This window comes from Sus scrofa, chromosome 4, assembly GCF_000003025.6.
Source record: "Sus scrofa isolate TJ Tabasco breed Duroc chromosome 4, Sscrofa11.1, whole genome shotgun sequence".
NCBI lineage: Eukaryota > Metazoa > Chordata > Mammalia > Artiodactyla > Suidae > Sus > Sus scrofa.
This window is the reverse complement of record NC_010446.5, coordinates 62,230,150-62,246,403: the sequence shown is the minus strand read 5'-3', so window position 1 is coordinate 62,246,403 and position 16,254 is coordinate 62,230,150. Positions and strand designations below refer to the sequence as shown.

Below are 16,254 nucleotides of genomic sequence, written 5' to 3'. Positions count from 1 at the left end.
TATCGATGGCTCTAGGATATCTAAGACTTCTAAAACCTACTTCTGTTCACTGGAGCCTTTCAAAGGCCCCATGTTCCAAAGACTTTTGAGTATATGCAATTACTTTCAATAGGTTTTCAATATTTCTTAAAAACTATCATTTCTTGCCAGGCCCGACAGACAAGAAATTTTCTTGTACATTTTCTTCCTGCTTTACTCTTTTTGCTGCCTTTAATCTATTACAGGCTGAGCAATCAAATAACCCAACTTCTTACAACTGCGTCTAAGAAAGCAAACAGGTTCTCAGTGGAGATAAGCAGATCCTGCCAGTGAGGAAAGTGTGGGAGCTTTCTGGTAGGTGAACATCATAGAATTAGAAGGAGGATACCCCATGACTGTTTCAGCTTATTTCCTGGGTTTTGCCTATTCTCTACATAGTTGAGTTGCAAAATTAATAAAGGAAGTATTATAATAACATTTTTTCTTTTTTAAGTATCTCAATTTTATAAATACTTTGTGACATATTTATCTACTTGTAAGCTAGAGTGCTGCTCAACTACTTTTTAGTAACTTATTATAAAGATTAAATTTAAACATCTTGTGGCCTCCATAAATTTAAAAGAAATCAGATATTAATATAGACATGTCACTAAATATTACCTTGGATACTTTCAAATTGATCTTACTGAAAACACCAAATTTTACGGGGCACTACAAATTATCTTAAACTCAGGAAATAAATTTTATAATGAAACCTGAAATATCATGTATAAAAAATGGCTCAATGCAGAAAAGCCAAAGGGATCAGCAGGAATCCATGATATTATAATAAGTTCTATTCTCCCAGGGCTTGAACCATTTCATGATAGAGAGGTTGAACAGAAGGAAGCACAATAAATCTTTCAAGATACTAAAATTTTATTAATTTTATTTATTTGTTTAAAATAATGAGGAGCACGGAAGAAAAAAGAGGAAGATCTCTGCTGAACACATACCTCAAAACTGACGGGCATATTTCGCTTCAGAGCAATTTCAAACACTAGGCTGATCTCAGATTTGTTTGCATCTTTGTCATCATCCATTTCTTTTCCTGATTCGCCATTCTAAACCATAAAAATAGGATGACATTGAATCCTCACTTTATAACAAACTTCACATGTATTCTACAATCAAGAGAACCTATTGGAGTTCCCGTCGTGGCGCAGTGGTTAACGAATCCGACTAGGAACCATGAGGTTGCGGGTTCGGTCCCTGCCCTTGCTCAGTGGGTTAACGATTCGGCGTTGCCGTGAGCTGTGGTGTAGGTCACAGATGTGGCTCGGATCCCGCGTTGCTGTGGCTCTGGCGTAGGCCAGTGGCTACAGCTCCGATTCAACCCCTAGCCTGGGAACCTCCATATGCCACGGGAGCGGCCCAAGAAATAGCAACAACAACAACAACAACAACAAAAGACAAAAGACAAAAGACAAAAAAAAAAAAAAAAAAAAAAAAAAAAACCTATCTAAAACACAACAGAAGACAGGAAACCGGAGACTGGATCTTGTGGACTCCTATGTAACTACCGTAGTTAAGCGCTTTACTGCATGGCTTCTTGTGATTTGGTTTTAGTTTTTTTTCCCAAAGTAGAAGGACGGATGCTGAATATGGAAATCTTTTACTCAACCACACACTAATTTGAGTGTATCCTTAGAGAACTCTATCTCACACACACACACACACACACACACACACACACACACTACCTCTACTTTCATACGATATTTAATATTCTATGAAGACTGGGTTGTAGAAAGTTCAGAACGCAAACCAGGATTCTGGAGCTCTGTGCCTGGCTCTGTAACAATTTACTTATTGATCTATTTAACACCTATTAATGCTGAACACAGTGTAAGCAATAAAGAGATCAAGAGACAGTATTCCTGCTGTCAAGAAGCTTATGACTTAGTGGGAAAACAGATCAGTAAACAGATAAGTCATAATGAAGGTGTACAAAGAAAAATATTGAGTCTTCCATTAACTACGATAAATCTCAAAGAAGAAAGAACAGGCTGAGAAAAGGCAAACTATATAGAGGTTGAACCTCATAGTTTCAAATAACTAAGTGGAGAACTCAATAAGAAGGTGACTTATTAGACACGCCTGAGCTGGAGACAGCATTTTGAAGCAATAAAGAAAGTAGCTAAAGCCAGGGGAATGGGTGAATTCACTAAAGATCACCTTCAATACTCTCCCGGGTAAAATAAAGTGGGACTAAAAAATCCATTAAGATCTCCTCCACTTTAAACTCCTTGATTCTAAATTAATAATGCTGTGTAATCCATGCTCAATAAAGTGCAGCATTAAATACAAGGCAAATGAATGCTACTTCATATCTTTGTTTACATCCCCAAATCCTGCCTTGCCTGGGAAGTGAATTCCACAGGGTGAACCAAAGAGCTCAAGGGTAAAGTCATCCGAGCAGGAACACATGAGCCTAGTGAGCGCAGAGGCAATCCGAGGAGCAAGTCATAGCAGATCACCTCTCCAGTGTTCCCTCCTATCCGCAGAGACTTCCTTCATTTGTAAAAAAGCACTTATTTGTCTTCGCAATAATCCCCCTGGGAGACCACACGAAATAGGCTGCCACATGCGGCAGCAACACACCTGAGCTGATTTTTCTGGAATAGGTTCATTCTGCAGTGCTTGAAGGGCTTTCATTGCGGCATTGTGTCTAGCGGCTTGTCGAGTCTTTCCTTCCCCAAAAAATTCATTATTTCCTACTGTCAGCTGAACATAGAAGATCTTGGGTATTGGGCAATGATACCTAAAGTAAGAAAATAGAAATATTAATGTTAGCTCAGTAAAATCACTCCATAATCATCAGCAAGATTTGCCCTCTTTAAAATGATATCCTCTTATTAACCCCAATAAAGTTTAAGCCTCACAAATGTATTTCTAAAAGCTAAAATGTGACTCAATATATCCATTGATAATCGTGTATATGATCTGGATGAAAACATACTTTAGAAAATAACATTAAACAAATTAATATTTTAAGAACTGTTTAATTAAATCACAGAAGACATTTTGGCGAGAAGTTTTCCGTGGCATTTTCTTTTAATGATTTTTAATTTTTTTGCATTATTTTGACAGAAGTGAGCCAAATGGTGTGGTGCTGAAGGATGGGGACCTGCCACAGAGGCAGGAGACAAGCAAACCCATTTAGGGACAACACATGGATGACAGAGCTTTTAGCAGAAGATAATTATGATTAGATATGGGAAGGGCAGAGAGATGAAACTACTACTGCAAAGTGGTAAGTACTTGGCAAAGGAACAAGGAGATCAGATTCAACATAAGAAAGAATGGGGAGTTTAAGCCAATTCTAAAGCAGAAAGTAACATAATAAAATGTATTTAAGGTGAAATTTTTTAGCAGGTTTGTGCTTAATGAGACTAAAGTAAAGAGCTTTCATGACTAGAAAGCTGCAACGATGCAGACATGATGGGATACAAACTTAGAAGAAATTAAGAGGCTATGCAATAAAATCCAATAACTTAACAATTATTCATGGAGCACCTTCTTAGGATGGGGGGATATCACAATGAACAAAAACACACATTACAGTGGAGAAGACAGACAATAAATAAGATAAATATGTAGGATACCTAATATGTTAGAAATACATTTAAACAGAAAAAGAAGGAAAGGTTCAGGAGTGCCGGGGGAATGGTCAGATAGAGCGGCCAGTGAATGTCTCATTGAGATGACAACTACATAAAGACCTGGAATAAGTGAGGGAGGAGCCCACACAGGTATCTGGAACAGGGCCTTCGAGGCGGTGAAAACACCAAGTGCAAGGCTTTGTCTGACGCACCAGAGGGCAAAGCGTGTTCAAGTAATTCAGATGATTCCCACCTGGTTAGAGTTGAGGCAGTAAAGGAAGGAAAGCTAAGAGATGGGAAGAGGTGGCCAGATCCCACAGGGCCTTCCTTAGAAATCGCTGTAAGGATCTGACTTTTACCCTGAGAGGAACGTCCAGCCACCAGGAGGTTCTAAGGAGAGAAGTGGGATAATCTGACTTGCAATGTGGAAGGACTATCTGACTATTACATTGAAAACAGACACAGGGGAATGATGATAAAAGCAAGGAGATCCATTGAGAGGCTATTGCAATAATACAGGGGCCTGAACTAGGGTGGCAGCATAGGAAGTAATGAGAAATAGTTGGATTTTGAACGAATGTCAAAAGTAGAGATGATGGGTTTACCAAAGGACTAGCTACGGAGTATGAGGGAGGAGTCAAGGAAGGCCCCCCTCTCAGGATTTCTGACAGGAGCAACTGGAAGATGGAGCTCCATACATTGAGTGGGTGAAGACTGCAAAAGGAACAGGTTTGTTGGGGGTGAGTATTAGCAGCTCCGGTGTGGAGATGTGCAACTATTCAGTCTGCTGGACATCCAAATGAAGACATCAAATGGACAGTCAGGTTGACGAGTCTGGACTCCAAGAAACAAGTCCAAGTTGGAGATAAAATTTGAGAATCATCAATAATATATGGGTGAAATTCAAAACCACAAGACAGTGAGAACTCTGTGGGAGGGAGGGAGAGCAGGAAAACCAAGTAAATAAAGCATCCTTCCTGAAAGCTGAATGGGGAAAAGTATATCCTAGAGAAGGAAGGAGTCACCTGTGTCAAATGCGACTCACCGGACATGAAACGATGACTGAGAACTATGACCACTGCATTGGACCATTTAGAAAAACTAACAGAATCGATTTTGATGGAATGCTGGATTCAAAATTGTAACACTGAAAAATTAAGTGATTACTCCAGTGCTGGAAAATGCCTGTTTCCCAGCAAAACGAAGCCAATCGAGGTCCTACTAAATTTTAGTTAATTATTGGACATCCAAGTGGCAGAGCTCTACATTCAACCTGAGATAAACTGGGCAGAGCCCCTGTGTAAGAATTCACAGGCAGATGGGACTAATCAGCGAAGGTTTACTGAAAGCAAAGGACTAGAAATGTACACTGGTACTGAAGATGCAGATTTGGGGGGTAATGACTGAAAACCAGGTGAGCAGGTAAACACCTGGAAAGGATAAGTGTAAAAGAACCCTAAAAACGAGTGCCTAAGGCTGACATCTGATTAATGCCCGTGATCAAAAGGCAGGGGAAATAACAGACGGCAGTGAAGGCGATGAAAGCGGGTCAGTGTTAGAAAAGAAATTACAACACAATGTCAGGGAGAGGGACGATCAACAATGTCAAACCGTGTGGCGAAATCCAGAGTGAGTCTGAAAAGAAAAAGTCACTGTTTAAAATTTTTAAAGTCAATTTTCTTGGCCCACAGTTTTCTATTAACTTAAGATGAAATATTTTAAATGTGTTTTTCTTGCATGTCATACGTTCTCATTTTTAATTGGCAAATATAAAAAAAGTTAAAGGAAGAAAAAAAATCACTGACAGTAAAAGATACTTTTAACACACAAAGACTAAAAAGCATTAAGACCACACTTTTTGCTCTTTGATTGCAATAACCAATGATGTTCTGAAGTACATAATTTCCCATTACCTATTTTATTTTAGATCCCTTTAATGCAGAAATTCTGACAGACTAATATCATCACTGCAGGTGACCTTCATTTTGTTTCCCACAAAATTCAGTGTTCCCTCCACAGAACTTTCTGCATATTTTTAACTGGCTCCACTATAAAACTTTAAAACAGACAACCTGAAATCAGAAATTTACTTCTGGACTGAGATCTTACATGGCACGCCTTCACCACCGAGCAAATGTTTACAATTAATTATATACTTCTGAAAATAGAGGTCCACAACTGGAATGCTAACAGACCTTTAACTACGGTGGAGAGAGTGGGCGCCACGATAATCACTAAGGCCTGCTGACAATTACAAAACTCATTTCGGTTTGCCACAGAGACAAACAAAATTTCTGTTCATTATAACTTTACTGGAATATGATGTCATAACACATAACCATACTGAAACAATCTGCTGATTTTCTGACCAAAATATTAATTGCACACTAAAGAGCCCTTGGGGCCTCTTCCTTTCTGGCCATCAAATATGTACGGGTATGTGCCTGATGTGGATACATATGCGTGTGTATATATCGTATAAATATCAGAGGGAAAATTAGGTAGGTTGTATTTTTAACATAAAAAGTAACACTAGCATTAGCGGCAGGAAATATCGAGACCCCGAGACCCCGACGCCTGACTTGTTTCATTCCAGTTTCATTCCACCCTCTTACTTAACAATGATTCTGAATAATCTCCCCTACGTGGTTTGAATACCTTATATATCATATCTCCTCATATCAACATGACAATTAAGATTAACCAGAGCATTCTCATTAACGGCACCCAGACTGAATTATAAGAGAGAAGATGAAGAATTTTTTGTGTGAGTTAGGTCCTGGTCTCTAAATATCCATTTCCTTTGGTAAAGAAACTCAAAGTTTATTAACTTTCAAGGTTGGTATGTTCTATTTAATGGAGTTCCTTTTTCTATTTTTATTTCGAACATTAAGCTCATTTCTGGTAAAGTGCTTGTGATAAGCGATGCACATATTTCTACAAATTAGTACATGAATAGGAACTTAATCTTACCTTGCTATTCTTAAATAATTTTCCACAGTCAGAATTTTGTGATCAGGAGTTCCCGTTGTGGATCAGTAGAAATGAATGTGACTAGTACCCATGAGGACGCAGATTCAATCCCTGGCCTCACTTGGTGGGTTAAGGATCCAGCGTGGCTGTAGGTCGCAGACACAGCTTGGATCTGGCACTGCTGTGGCTGTGGTGTAGGCCAGTGTCTGCAGCTCCAATTCAACCTCTAGCCTGAGAATCTCCATATGCCATGGGTGCGGCCCTAAAAAGAAAAAAAAAAAAAGATTTTTGTGATCAATACTTAGATTTCCATAGTGATTAGTGTTAAGGGATGAGCCATGAAAACTCACCACCCATTCAGGCTGTAAGTTTCAAGGTCGGAATGGCTTCTACCCACAGCCTCCAAAGTATATTTTGTAAAGTGTGATCCTGCTTTCATAAGAATCATCTTTAGTGCTTATTAAAAAAATGCAGATTCCTGTGCTCTGACCCTCATCTGCTGATTCAATCTCTGAGGATGGAACAAGAGTCTTCACTTGCGCTAGTTTCCCTGGTGAGTCTCGCACTAAGGTCCTAGAGCACCTGTTCCAAGGGTCTCCACAGCCAGCATGTGGCTTATGTGACTTGAAGACTGTTTCAAACCCCAGGCAAGCAAGGGACGGCACACCTTCCTTAGAGCACTATGGTCAGGTTTCTTATGTCTCCCTCATTTAATCCTCACAGCAGCCTAGTGAGACAGAAGTCCCCATGGTTCCAGACTTTTCGGGGGTCAAACTCAAGTCTGCCAACTTCAGAGCTCAGATCTCAAGCAGTTTCCTAAATACCTGGTTTGTCCTCGTCTCTTTTTGTTCATATATGTTTATTAAACCAGCTCTATGTTCTTGGTGGGCCAGAGAACCTAATGCAGGGGTTCTTTCTTAAGCTAAGGTCTGCTAACAGACCAGAAGTGTTCTACTTAGTAGCTGCTAAAACAAAAAACCCCATAATGAAATCCTATGTTTTTAGTACATTAAACCAAGCAGGCACAAAAATAGGCACAACTGTGTAACCTATCAAAAGTAAAAGGTCAGAATAATAGGCTCCGGTGCCACACTGCCTCACGGTCTAAATTTTATGAAGGATATTTGCAAGACCACTTCCCCGGCCCCCGCCCCGTGCCTCTTTGCCCTCTAGCCACTGGAAGTCTTACAAAAAAGAAACAAAACAAAATTTCGGGAGTCCCCATTATGGCTCAGTAGGTTAAGAACCTGACTAGTATCCATGAGAATATGGGTTCAATCTCTGGCCTCACTCAGTGGGCTAAGGATCCAGAGTTGCTGTGGCTGTGGCTCTGGTATAGGCTGGCGGCTGCAGCTCCGATTGGACCCCTAGCCCTGGAACTTACGTATGCTGCAGGTGTGGCCATTAAAAAAAAAAAAAAAAATTTCTTCAAATAAAATAAAAGTTTTCCTTTCTTTATATCCCAAAAAGTCTTTAGATTTGGCCTATTTTTAAGATGTCACAAGTTAATACAACAATACAGAAAGAACTGGAGTTTCCTTGTTGTGCAGCGGGTTAAGGATCCAGCATCGTCGCCGTAGCAGCCCTCACTGCTGCTGTGGCATGGGTTAGCCCCCTGGTCCAAAAACTTCCAGAAATTTCCATGTGCTGTGGGCGCAGTCAAAAAAAGAAAAAAAAAAGGAAAGAATGGTATTTGGTTCCTTTGAATTAATACTCGACATTCCTTAAGCAGTTTTGTTTTTTGAGCAAAGGGAACATTTCTATATTCTTATGTAAGTATTCTCATACGAAAATAAGTATTCTTATTCTTGCACGGGACTGTCAGCTATAACAACTTTCTACACCATATATCCTTGCCATCCTCCCTAAAGTTACCTCATTAATGCCTCCTTTATGGACTTGCTTCGTATCTCTTTCTAAATAACTAAAATCCATGTGTCTGCCCTACCCTTCTGTGACTGCCTTATTCCCCATTATCTCCACTTTCCTAAGTATCATTTTTACAAGGTGAGAAAGACATATTCCAAATAACATTAGAACTTTTAAAAATTGAAAAATAATTGCCTCATTTTATTTGATAGCATTATTCATAAATCTCAGCACAGCTTGAGCATTCATATCTCCTCTACAGGTTTATGTCTTAAATATATGAACTTGTTATCTTCTGATCTAATAAGGAGAGGCTTTGGATTGCTGTGTTTACTTCTAACATGGACTGAAAACAGAAATGTCACTTCATCTTTCTGTCTCAGTTCACTTATCTGTAAAAATGTTTGCACAATTTACGTTTAAAGAACTCTAAAGGCCAAAACTTAGAATTCAAATTGCCCTGTTGATTATTCTGATTTTTTGTACACTTTTTGGCACTGCTAAGCATTCTTTTTTCCTTGGTATAGAAAAATAATAGGCTTTATCATAAAACTATAAAATAGTCCTTGGCACATGTTCAAGCCTGTGTGTATATAAAATGTCTAGATAGGAGAGAGTTCTTTCTCTAGTCATATCCATAAACTTGGAAAATATATCTTTTATGGGATCTGAATGTTTAGTCTTGAGAAATTTTAAGAATGAGGAGCTATTAGAAAAGACTCATAGGGCAGCTGAAAATCAACTTTAAAAGAGATGGAAGGACATTTTTTTCTATTTGCAGAATTATTATAACCATGTTTAAAACGCATAAAGGAAAACACAGAGAGATGTGCACTAAAGGCTGCAGTAGGGTGTTCTGAAGTGATGGAATTATAAATGACATTTGCTTTCATAATTTCAAATTTTAAAAAATAATATAGTTGGACTGGTACATAAACAGAAGAAAATATTTAACTGAAAGTTTTAACTGTCCAAAGGTAAATCTCTGCTCCAAGTGTAAATCTGATCAACTAGTGGAATGACTTGAACATGAGTCACAAGAGTAAATCATCCGTACTGTGTCACTTACGCCAGTACCACAACAGGACTATGGAAATCAAAGCACGTTATCAAAGAGCCCCATTTTATAAACGCACAACCACCACCCTCAATCCCACACTTGGGTCCAGCATAGAACTATTTTGCCCCTTCCCTGAATGGATATCTAGATAAATCGTCACCAGCAGCAGCAGCACCATTACCATGATTACAGCAAATACTTGGAAAGAACCCACTATGTGCCAGGGGCCATGCATACTCATCTCAGTCACCATAACAACCTCAACTTCACTGGAAAAGGAAAGGAAGGAAGCAAAAGAGAAACGGAGATGTTAACTAACTGCCTGAGGCTACCCCACTCGAGCCAGCATTTGAACCCAGGCAGTCTCACTCCAGAGCCCCTGATCTTAATTAACCTCTACACTCTTCTGCCTCTGAATGAACTGAATCAGTGAGCTCTTTAAACTGCAGAGATCCAAACTATAAGTTTTGCAGAGCCCATGAGGGCCTTGGTACAACAAGGCAATTTGAGTCAAACTAGATATGAGAGATCAATGGCCACATGGGTTCCAAAGAGAAGGCTGGGGGCACTTAAGTCCGGAAGACTGAGCTGACTGCAATCCTACTGCTCTCTCTCTCTCATGCTGTGTTTCCTCTCTCAACCCACCTTTCTGGAACCCGTGCTTAAACTGCCAATGTTCATATTAGGGAACTGCAAAACAAACCACGAGTGATACCACTTCACATCTGCTAGGATGGCTCCAGTTGTACAGCCACTGTGGAAAAGGGTTTGGAATGCCCTTATAAAAGTTAAACAGCCTTACCCTCTGACCCAGCAATTCACTCTCAGATACATAAAACCAAAGAGAAATTTTTAAAGGTGTCGAAACAAAAATGGGTACACAAATGTTCACGGTAGCATTGTTCATAACAGCCCCTAAGTGGAAACAGCCCACAGGTCCATCCAACGGCTGAATGAAATAGAGAGAACGTCATACATCCCAACAACGGAGTGCTGTACGGCCGTGCAAAGGACCGAAGTACTGGCACGTGACACAATGTGGACGGACTCTGAAAACATCACACTAACTGAAAGCTAGACACCAAGTCCACATACTGTCTGAGTCCTCTCAGATGAAATGTTCAGGATAGGCAGCTCCATAGAGACAGGAAGTAGATTAGCAGCTGCCAAGGGCTGGCAAGAGGGCAAGGGGGGAGTACCTGTTAATGGGTATGGGGTTTCTTATGGGGGCAATGAAACGTTCTAGAATTAGACAGTGGTGATGGCTGCACAACACCGTGAATGTAGTAATTCACAGTGGACTGAACTACACACTTTGAAATGGTTAAGATGGTGAATTTTATGCTCCTCTGAACTTCACCTCAATACAAACCGATTTTTAAGAAAAATGTTCATACTCCCTAGGATTCAATCTTCTGTTTCTCATTGACAAGACAGTCTTCCTAGGTGATCTCACCTGTTCTTACTTACACTCTTGGCAGACTCCCAGAAACTAGCCTGCCAAATCTGGGGAGCGCAGGGGAGAGGAAATAAAGTCATCCATCCCCTTTGAACTCTCAGAGATTAATAACCTGGTCTTCTTCCTGACCTTGTTTGATTGCCCGGGGTGGGGATGTCTGAATTAAAGCATTAATTTGACAAATATTTATTAAGGGCCTAATTCGTGCCAGAGACTGTTTCAGTCCCTCAGGATGACGGTCCTTCGGAGACAATCAAGAAATAAAATAGTATCAATTCGTAAGATGGGCTAGGAAGAAAGGCAGGGTAAAGGAACAGAGTAGAACGGCTCCTTTTAGGAAGGGACATCTGAATAAAGACGTGAATGGAGTAAGAATGCGAGGCATGGGAATGCCTGGAGGAAAGAGGGTTTGAAGCAAATAGGTAGCAAGGGCAAAGGCCCTGGGGTGGCAACCTATGGGGCATTTTTTGAGAAACAGCAGGTGTCCCTGTACCTGGAAAGCAGTGAGTCAAGGCGTGAGTGGCAGGAAACCAGCCACCACTTAATTCCCCATGCAATGGGAGCCATCGGAAGGTTTTAAGCGGGAGAGTACCATGGTCTGATTTATTACTTAAGGCTCTCACTGCTGTTTGCCCAAAGGAAGGCAATAAGAGAGCACTTGGCAGGCTACTGCATAGTGTAGAAAAGTCATCTCTGAAAACAGGAGCCTGAAAGGCTGAGCAGAAAACAACAGGGCTGCAGGCAGTGCTCACTATTCAAGAGCACTTAAGGACTGTGCTCACTATTCAAGATGGAACCAGTCAACATGGTTGTTTTTCTGCAGTTTCCCAGCACAAGCACAGAGTCAGAGAAGCTGGACTTAAGCAGTCTTGCTAAGCATCAGTGGTCATTCAAGCAGGGAGGCACCTGGGACAGAGGAGTTAAGTGACTGGCTGTAGAGCTAGTGAGAAAAGAGTTTATCACTCTTATCACTGCAAGAGTTTATCATATGCAGGGAAATGCAGCCCTGCAAAAGTGGCAGGTAAGTCAAGGCTGCAACCACCCTGGAGATCTGCTCAGTGTTTTCCCTAAGCTCAGGTAACAGAGGACACCCCTGTGTCCCGCCAACACCTGCACAGATGGCATGTAGCAGGAGCAGCAAGGTGTGCCTTTCCGTGCAGTGGCTGATGTGCAGTGCTGGAACTAGAACTGCAAAGAAGGGGCCCTGGCTTCTTCCAGAATGTGCTGCCACTGTGCCCACGGGGTACTGCGGCACACTACCTTGGGTAAATGGCACCACAGATGGCCCTGTGGAAGCCAGAAGTAAAGGGTGATGGGGCCGCAATGGGGGTGGGGGCCTCGGGGCAGCATTTCTCAAAGTGTGGAGCACCCACAAAAACCATCAGAGTTCCTGCTGTGGCACAACGGGATCAGCAGCATCTCTGCAGCACCAGGACACAGGCTTGATCCCCGGCTTGGTACAGTGGGCTAAAGGATCCAGGGTTGCAGCAGCTGAGGCTTCTAATCCCTGGCCCAGGAACTCCATATGCCATGGGGTGGCCAAAGAAAGTAAACACACCAACATCTTGGAGATCCCATTGTGGCTCAGCGGGTTAAGAACTTGATGTTGCCTCGGTGAGGATAAGGGTTTGATCCTTGGCCTCGCTCAGTGGGTTGAGGATCCGGTGTTGCCGTGAGCTGTGGTTCAGTCACACTTGCAGCTCGGATCTGGAGTGGCTGTGGCTATGGCTGTGGCTGGCAGCTGCAGCTCTGATTCAACCCCTAGCCTGGAAATTTCCATATGCCATGGGTGCAGCCTTAAAAAGAAAAAAAAAAAAAAAAAGGAAGAAAAACAAAAACATCCAAGTCCTCCTGGAGGTGTCTAGGAACACTTCTAAAAATGCAGCCTGAAGTCTGACTATAAAGCTCCTTGAGTAGAGTCAGGAGGCAATGTTGTTACCTGACAGCCTTGGTGATTTTTCTGCACGTGAAGACTGAGAAGCACCTCCTGATGGGGGCTTCTTCCCTCCCTTGCTGGTGATACAAAGTCTCTTGATTCCTGAATATTAACTTTGCACCCATCCCCCTCACTGAATTCTCCTGCTGCCCTTAACAGGTTTTTAGTTCTCTTACAATTTCCAGATAATCACAACCCGATTTGCAAAAAAAAAATTATAATAACTTTTCCTATTTCTTTCCACATTATGTTACTTTTATTTTCCCTAATTGTGTGGGTCCAAACCTCCAAAAGAATACTAAGCAGCAGTTGATAATAGCTGGTCTTATTACCTTAACGGGCATGTGGCTGGTGTGTCCTCATTTAGCATAATGCTGCTGCTGGCTGTGTTAGGATGGGATGGTTGTGTGTGTGAGAGACAGACAGACAGAGAACGTGTGGGGACATCTATAGAGTATATTGATAGTGTGAAAAAATATTCAATTATTCATAATGTATCAATTTTTTAAGTCAAGAATGGATTTTTAATGTCTTTTCAGCATCTGTATAGTTAACAATTTTAACTTTCTATTTCTCAATAAAGTGAATTTTATTAACATATTTTCTAAGAGTGAAACAATTTTCCATTCCTAGGATAAATCCCAATTGGTTATAGTGGTTCTTCTTTCAATGTATTGCCAAATTTTTGTCTGCTCATATTTCAATTAAGATTTTTCCCTTGATATTCTATAAGTAATATTGATCCGAAGTTCTATCCTTTGTTGTTTTCTCAAACTGGCATCATTGAACTAGACACCAAGGTTATTTTTCATTGCCCAGAACAATTTATGCCCAGTTTTTCAAAGGTTCAGCAAAATTCCTCTGTGAAACCACCAAGGCCAGATGCTTTTCCTCAGAGTGGTGGCAGAGAGTGGCAGGAGTTAGCTGTTCCACTACTTATCCCTTCACATCCACAGCAATTGGATTTACTTTTTTTTTTTGGTCACCCCCATGGCATGCAGAAGTTCTCAGGCAAGGGATAGGCCCAAGCCACAGCAGCGACAATGCCAGGTCCTTAATCCACTGAGCCACCAGGGAACTCTTGGATCTTTATTTTTGAGGTCAATCTTGATAATTTATCTTTTCCTATAAAAGCACCCCATCCATCCAGTGCCTGAAGTCACTGTCCATAGTTGAACAGAGTAGTCCTTTATGAGAATTTTCATTTCTTATACATCTCCCATCCTCAGACCCAAGGTTTGCATATCTGTGCTTTAAACTCACAATCACTTGCCTTGATTAGGTCACATATTTATATGCTTTATTGGTTCTTCCTAAGACCAAGTTAACGGATTCTGCATGTTTTTCCTATTTTTCCTCTGTTTTCTAATTAAGTTATTTCTACATTCATTTTTCTTCTTAAGACTTATTTTGTTGTTCCTTTTCTAACTTCTGGTGTCTAAATTAATTTTCAAGGTATTTATTAACATAGATATAAGATTAATAAACCTGCCCTCTCTTAGGCTTTACATTGTCTGAAATGTAATATGTTCAAGAGGGAAATACACCATACAATGTTTCCTAAATATTTTTGGTAACGAAACCCCCTTTCAAATGAACTATCTCATGTATTCTATGAAACACCCCTAAAGATATACTGCCTTAGTTAAGAGTCAGGGTATTCTTCCAGGTTACTGTTTAATCTGCTAAAAGCTTTTTATGTTGAATGTAATAAAGATTACTTAACATTTTAAGAAATGCAATTACGAATGTTTTATAAACTTGATAAACACTGAGAGAGTGAACAGAAGAAAACATCTTTAAATTACATTAAGATCAACTGGATTTAAGTTCCACCTACTAGATCCATATGCTCTCTGGGTAAGAGGACTTACTTTCTCTAAGACTCATTGGCATTACGAAAGATTGTGTCTATACCATCTTTCTTAATCTTACTAGAATGGCAAACCAAGCAGGAGGAAATTACTGTATTTTTCATGAACTATCAAAGCATATCCGTGTATTGGGAACAATGTTCAACTATCATAGGCATGTGCACTTGGAATGCACTTTGCACCTCAAAAGCATTCATAAAATATTTTAAAGAAATACAATTTTAAGTTTTTAAAATGCATTTACTAAATACTGCGTGCTAGCAGTCTAACAGCAGATTCCTAAATTTAAGAAAACCATGGAAAATATGGTTTATTTTTTTCTCTGAATTGTTTTAAATTCTCATTATCAATTTCATCAACAGACCGTCTGTGGTTACGGGCTGTCTGAGAACGTCCTTTGCTCACTGGTAAAGAGAATCTCCTAAGATCTTTCCAGCAACAAAATGGTTTCTGAGACTGGCTCTCGAAAATATCTTAAACGCTTCTCTTTCTTCATTATCTTAAGCCCCAAAGTAGATGCTTTTGAGAAGTCTACATTTTAAAACAAACAAACAAAACAGGTATTTTTAGAAGGTGTTTCAAAACCCTTTTTGGATAAATTAATTTTGTAACGTCTACAATAAGAGATTCAAATGCATGATGGTGTCTGCACTGGAACCTTCCAAAAGCTTCAGAAATTTTTTGCTTTGTTACAATGTCCAGCACAGACATCTACTCCAGGGCCTTTGCTGATGAGAATTAACTATCAACTTTGGAGGCTTGCCCACTTCAAATACTCCCAAAAGCAACACATGGAGACATTACATCAGCGGTATTGAAGAAAGATTAATGTGCTTTGTTGGGAGATGCAAACAGTAATTATACTTACTGCATACTTCTAGTATTTTGTCTTTTTTACCCAAATCTAAGTGAATCCACTTGTACATTTGCATATAGCTTAATGAAACAATAATGTGTAGTTAACAGATATTCATTGGAATATAAAAAATTTAGTTGGCATTTTCCCAGCTAATTGTTTTTACAGCTTGACTTCACTTACACATTAGCTACATTCATAAAAAGGTTTACATAAGGCAAATATTTTCATACTAAATCCCATTTTCCCACTGTTGCGCAATATTAAATGTCGAGTTGTGTTTCTATAGGAAAATGTTGGCTCCAACACATCATAAAAATTATAATTAAACATCTAAAGATGTATGCCAAGGAATAGGTACATTTAATCAACTATTTTATAAAATACATTTTATCCCCTCACCTGCAATAAAGATTGGTCAAATGGATAACCATATTGTTTCATATTCCCACAATCATTAGAAGGACATGTACACTAAAACAACAACAACAAATGCAACGTTTGGGGTGAGTTCATAAAAACTGAAAAAAGAAACAATTTATTAGCTAGAACTGCCACATGGAGATATGCTGTTAGATAGATTCGGGCAATGCAAGTAGTCTCG

The 16,254-nt window shown here is 40.0% G+C and overlaps 1 protein-coding gene across 38 annotated transcripts in view; it reads right to left on the bottom strand.

The window, feature by feature from the left end:
- Positions 1-16,254, bottom strand: part of STAU2 (staufen double-stranded RNA binding protein 2) — a 316,054-nt gene that overhangs the window by 209,106 nt on the left and 90,694 nt on the right. For all 38 annotated transcript variants that reach the window (XM_021089210.1, XM_021089224.1, XM_021089204.1 and 35 more), the window contains 2 exons: positions 2,623-2,782; positions 975-1,082 (listed from right to left, as the gene is read on the bottom strand). In XM_021089210.1, the coding sequence (XP_020944869.1) occupies positions 975-1,082; positions 2,623-2,782 (268 nt within the window). The remainder of the gene's footprint in view (positions 1-974; positions 1,083-2,622; positions 2,783-16,254) is intronic.